This window comes from Ictidomys tridecemlineatus, chromosome 7, assembly GCF_052094955.1.
Source record: "Ictidomys tridecemlineatus isolate mIctTri1 chromosome 7, mIctTri1.hap1, whole genome shotgun sequence".
NCBI classification, from domain to species: Eukaryota; Metazoa; Chordata; class Mammalia; order Rodentia; family Sciuridae; genus Ictidomys; species Ictidomys tridecemlineatus.
The window spans coordinates 173,738,040-173,744,039 of record NC_135483.1 but is presented as its reverse complement, the minus strand read 5'-3'; the positions used below and the strand labels follow the sequence as shown (position 1 = coordinate 173,744,039).

The following is a 6,000-nucleotide window of genomic DNA, read 5'->3' as shown; positions in this document are numbered from 1 at the left end:
GAAATTAATATTTGAAATACGCCTTTCAAAAGAAATCAAAGTCCTGCAAATTGACAAGAAAATAATGCAATAAAGAATGTGGTCCGGTAAATCCCAGCTGTTTAGCCAATCTATAAATAAAGCTCAATACCATTTGCAACAAAAGAAAGGAAACTTTAAACATTTATGAGATTCAATGTTACCTATTAGAATGAAAAAATTAGAATTCTAAATAATACAAAGTGCTGGAGAGGATATGGAAATGACAGAATATATTAGAGACTATTGGAAGGAATATAAACTAGTCCAGTGGTTCTAAAAAGTAATCTAACATTGTTGGGGGAGTATGAGAATGTTGTATGATCTGGCAGTTAGCTTCTGGATGCATATATCTCAGGTGTTCACATACCCAGCTCTTTAAGAAAACATACCTGGATATTCCTAGCTGTGGTATGTTAGAAATAATGCCCATCACTCAGGAAAAGGATTAGTAAAATGAGATAGAAGCTGCTATGGTTTTGATATGGTTTCAATGGGTCCCCCAAAACTTCATGTGTTGGAATTTAATCCCAAATGTGAAATAGTAAGAGGGTGAAAACTTAATCTACCTAAGGTATATAGAGGTGAGCCTTTGGGAGAGATTAGAATTGGATAAATTTGTGCGGGTAGAGCCCTTAGAACGGAATCTTGGTGAATTTATAAGAAGGAGCAAGAAGAGAACACACGCGCGTGTGCACACCCACAAACACACATACACACACACACACACAGTCACACACGTGATGCTCTGTGTCACCTCAGGACTCTGCCATCACCAGTTGTGGTTTCCTGACCTTGAACCAGAAGCATGAGCCAAACAAACCTCTTTTTCATACCTTAATTAGTCTGTGGTATTGTGTTATTGGCAACATAATACAAACTGATATAAAAGTATGCTATGAAACTTTTGTACAATTATCTAAAAATAGCAAACTGTACATAGAGTAATCCAGATAGATCTAAATATAGGTTATTGAGTATTTCTTGCATGATTTCACTAAACATGACATATTTTTTCAAAGGACATATGAGTTAAACATTGTACTAGTTGCCTTCTGGAGGAGAATAATGGGCAGGAAGTAGAGACCAGTAAGGAGACAAAAGAGGGTCTTGAATGCACTGATGATGCTGTACTAAACCCCAAGGATATAGTTAAACCAATTCTGCACCAGCGTTTTCAACACATATGCAAAAGTTCCCTGAGAATTCACTAACATTATTCTAGCAAGCCATATCTGCAATGGGGATATTGGAATAAAATCATATGATCTTATTAAACATTTTTGGTTATACCAATTGGGTTATACCATCCCCACAAATACAGGATCAATTTTGTCACGCCCTCACCTCCCAGGGAACAGACACTTGTCACCTGGAAGAATCATCCCCAAGCACTACTTGGGGGGCTGGAACTGGAATCTAGTGGGTAGTGGGAAGGAATACTGCTGAACAGTGAACAAGAAAGTCCCCCCAAAAGAAGCATTTGTTTCAAAACATCAATAGTGTTGAGGCTGAGAGCCCCTAATCAGTCTCATGTTATCCATGTAGTATATGCTTCTTCAGTCTTGGGAGGCTGCCCTCCAAGCTAACATGGTCTTTCTTCCCTCTCTCCCTGCCTCCTTCTGCTCTTTCCCTTTTCTTATTTCATGCTTTCATTATGCTAGCTGCTATGATATGATGCCTTGCTCCCCCTATGAATCTTAAATGTACTTAAATGTTGAAGAAGGAGAAAGGGTTAAAGTGAACAGGCAGGAAACTTGGGCTCCTTCAGGTCAGGTTTCTATTCAGCAGGGATGAGAAGATACAGACACAAAAGAGGCCTCATCAAGGTCAGGTTGACTCCTGTGTAGTAAAAAAAAAAGAAAAGAAAAAACTGGGGGGGGGGGCGGGAGTGACATAGTCATCTGATTGGACCAAAGAGCAAGTGAAGAGTTCATAGACACTAAGTTTCTTATCCAGGATTGGGGAGGGGGCTAGCTCCATTAACCCTTACAGATCCATATAAACCCTTAGACAACAGCCTTTCTTTGATATCTCTCTCCTGGGACTCCTCCCCTTTGGAAGCTCTGTTCTTTTTTATTACTCCAATAAATCCTATTACTTTGGTATTACCCTCGTGTCTGTATTTCATTCTTTGAATTCACAAGAAAAAAAAAACCCAAACCCCATGCTCCATGCTACAATATGACACTTCAATATGATTTTAATTGCTTATATAAAGGCCATGAGTAAGATAAAAATTCATAATAAGTTCTTAATGATTAATGAAAGCAAATTGACAAATACCTCTAATTCCTTTTCCTTTTCTCTCATATGAGTTGCTCCTCCAAACAACCATTTTTTAAAGATAGGAACAATGTTCAGTTTCAGATTCACTAAAAGTCTCTACTAAATCTTCCTGAATTTGGTGAAGTAAAGGAGCTAATATGTTTTTCTGGGAGAGCAACAGTTAAAAAAATATCTGAGAAAGCTTAGGATGGCAACCACAGAGGGACAAACTTGGTCCAGAGTGAGCATAACTGGGGTGGGAGCTGAACTTCAACAATTGAAAGTAGAAGGCTAGGATCCTTCACTAAATAAGGGGAGGAAAAGGAGTGACTTTGCCATTCAACTGGGGTCCAAAATTCTCTGAAACAACAGAATGGGCCTAATGTGTTCCAGGTGGGATTTAAGGGTTTTTTCTTTCTCTTCCTTCCTTCCTTCCTTTCCTTCCTTTCCTTTGTTTCCTTTCTATACTGAAATTGTGTTTTATAAATCTTTTGCTCGGTTTGCCTCATTTTTTAAGGGCTTCAGTATCTATTGTTATGGTCCCATTTTGGCTATAACAAATTCAATTGTGTAAGAGCTGCGATTTAGGTTTTTATAAAGTCATTTCCTGAAGTTTTATCAATTGTCACTTGAGTATTCACATGGCCTCTAGAGTGCCCTTAAGTATAAATTATCCCCAAAGCACCTATTTTCCCTCTTTTCAGCATTTCCTTGTTTTTGTTAATGGTGGTCCTGTTAGTACTTTTGTTTCTTTTCTTTCTTCTTTTTCTTTTTCTTAAACAAACATAAAGGTTTAAAGGTTTGTAGAAAGTCATTATAATGCCAATTTTATTTACTCAGAGCAGTAGTAACATTGATATATGTTCAGATCTCAAAACGGTCTGTTTTTCCTTCTCCAGATTTTTTTAACCAATTATTATAAATATGGATTTGAATTCCCATTAAAAGAAGAGTAGAAACTATTGGGCACGTGTGTATTTTTTTTTTTAAGATGTCCTCACTGCTGCTACCCAGAAATTAAATTACCTTGCATTATCCTTTAGTAATCACACTCTTGCCCCTTTAATAAACTGAAAGCAAGGGGGCGGGTCTTGGCCGCGGCGAAGACTCTGATTGGTCCTTCTGGCAGGAAGTGGGCGGTGATCGCGTCGCTTCTGTTGTTGTCAGAGGCTGCGTGGTGTGAGGCCCAGGCGGAGGGACGCTTCAGGCCTCAGGATTCCCCGCTTGCTTTTAATCACAGGCTTGGGGACGTGGGGTGCGAAACGGGTCCTCTTCATTTCGGTGGGTTTCGGGCCGCGGCAGCCTTTTCGCGAAGGTGCCGTGCCCTGGCGACTCGACCGGGGCCTCTGTGTCCACTCGGACCGCTGATACCGCCCGGTTGCCCCGGAGCTGCCGGGAAGAAGCTGCCAGGAAGGGGTTTCACGAGCGCCGGCTGCCGCCCTCGCAACTCGCGAGGCCCCTTTCTCAGCCCAGGATCTTTTTTTCCCCTGTTCTGCAGGCTCGCTTCCGGCAGCATGGCTCAAAGGGCCTTCCCGAATCCTTATGCCGATTATAACAAATCTCTGGCCGAATGCTACTTTGATTCTGCTGGGAGGGTGAGTTTGGGGTGTATCTGCCTGCATCCCTACCTGCCCGTTACACCACCCTCCAAGCGTTCGGAAAGGAGTTCAGTTTTGCTTTAGGCGGATGCCATTCCCATTTAAAAAAATGTGATTTGAGGACAAATATAAAAGATAACTTAAACATATATAAAATATTTGTTAAAGTGCATTCTTTGAACATGTTGGCAATAAGATAAAGTTATTAATGCTATTAATAAAGAAATAACCTCAGTCTCTGGGAATATAAATTGCTAAAATTGGCGGTTGCACAGTTTGCCCTTAGTTTGGCACTTCTGATACATTTTGGTTTGCTTCTTAAAAAGAGGTGAGGAATCCTAATGGTATTCATTGGTGCCATGATGTTATTCCTTTATGACAGTACACGAGTGTGGATGAGGTAATAATGAGAGAGCAAACTGATTGTGTGGTAAGGACGCTTTTAAACTAATAATGCAAAGAGAAAGGTGGAAAATACACCTGAAATTATTTGACACCCTTTGCAGGACATCTCCATGGCTGGGGGGAAAAAACCAGAAGGTTGAAAGCACTTGCTTTCAGGAGCCTCTTTTTTCTTAGGCCTCTGCTTAATAATACTTAGTTTGGGAAATCCTGAGTTAGATTAGACACATCTTTTTTTTTTTTTTTTTTTTCATATCACTGTATTTCTTCAAAAGTTGTCAGTCACACACACAGTTTTATATAATGACCTTACAGATTCCATATCTGTCAAATTAACTTTATGCGTCTCTTTTGGTTCCTCCCTTAAGACACTAGTTATTATAGATTAATTTGGGTCAGTAATGCAGGTAGGAGGGATAGAAGGTGTAGTATAGAAGGCTACCCATATGTGTATAGAGTTAGGGTCAATCTGATCATTTAAAAGCCATTATTGAGCTGCACACAAGGCTTTTTTTCATCATTATCTTGAAGTTAGGTGGATTCCCATTGGCCAGATGGGCCTGCATTCTGCCTAGCCCTGCAGATCTGGAAGCTGAAGTATATGCCTTGTCTTGTTAGAGGAGGATGTGTTGCTTCATGCTAGCTTGGCAGAGAAAACACTAGAAGATGTGTCTCAGTGATAGAAGCCTTTAATAAAAATGTAACTTGCTATTTAGGCTACTTATCAATTATATACTTCTTATAAATTAATTCACAGAATTCTGAGGGGAAAACCCCACAAATCTAAACTCTGGCCCCCAAATCATAATGTAATTTATTGTCTTTCAGTTTTTGAACAGATCCTACAAAGAAACTAGCATACCAGTTCTAAAATTGTTTAATGTTGAACACAAAAGATCAGACAGACCCTGGAGGGGTCTGTCCTCCTTCATTTGTTAACATAAAGATTTTATTCAATAAGAAACTCTTTTGTTTTCTGGCATCTGTCAGGAATAAAGGACTTTTAGAGACTTTTCATGTAATTGCTAGAGTTTGAATAATTTGGTGGTCTGCCACATGTAATCGATACTCTCAGGCAAGTCACCTTTATTAAATGCAGCATGTTCCAAGTAGAAAGTATCTTCCCTTTCTCAGGCTGAGGCAGTCTCATTATTCTTGGCCCCTCAATGTAAGGCCAGGCAAGATGATAAATTATACATGATCTATGTACAGAAGGTGGTGTATTCTCACACTCTTCTATCTACTTGAGATTTATAGACCTTTATAATAATATTGAAGTATATTTTATCATAATAAACTTAATTCCCAAGGCTAGTTGAAATCTTAACTTTTTGACAGAAATTATTAAATAATGGAAATATGTCTGTCAAACAATGCGGTTTCATCTTCAGATCCTAAAGTTAGGAATCATAGTGGTGCTTCAGAGTAAAGCCAGATGTGGTTGAAAATCTGATCAGCCTTATCAATAGCGCTCCTAAGAAGTGAATCTTAATGTCTTATTATTATTAACTTTATACTTCCTTTTTACCTTTCACGCTGTTAAGATACTCATTTTTTAAAAATGGGATTCTGATGACAATAGGCAGTGGTTAGATTTGTTTGTACCATACTCACAAGGTAATATAAAATATTTGGATCTTTGTGATGTTCCTTTATATTGTTTTGAAATTATATTGGTTTGTGAAATCCAAGTCTGAGAATCACAGGAAGTTCC

General features: G+C 38.9%; 1 protein-coding gene across 2 annotated transcripts in view; it reads left to right on the top strand.

Annotated features, from left to right (window-relative positions):
- Positions 1 to 3,411: 3,411 nt before the first annotated feature.
- The window catches only part of Lancl1 (LanC like glutathione S-transferase 1), a 35,471-nt gene continuing 32,882 nt past the window's right edge, over positions 3,412 to 6,000 (top strand). The window contains exons 1-2 of one of the 2 annotated variants that reach the window (XM_005331868.5): positions 3,412 to 3,541; positions 3,785 to 3,881. In XM_005331868.5, coding sequence (XP_005331925.1) covers positions 3,801 to 3,881 — 81 coding nt within the window. In that variant the 5' untranslated portion in view covers positions 3,412 to 3,541; positions 3,785 to 3,800. Of the gene's footprint in view, positions 3,568 to 3,784; positions 3,882 to 6,000 lie in introns of both variants that reach the window. The other variant, XM_013361366.4, reaches the window with a different exon arrangement.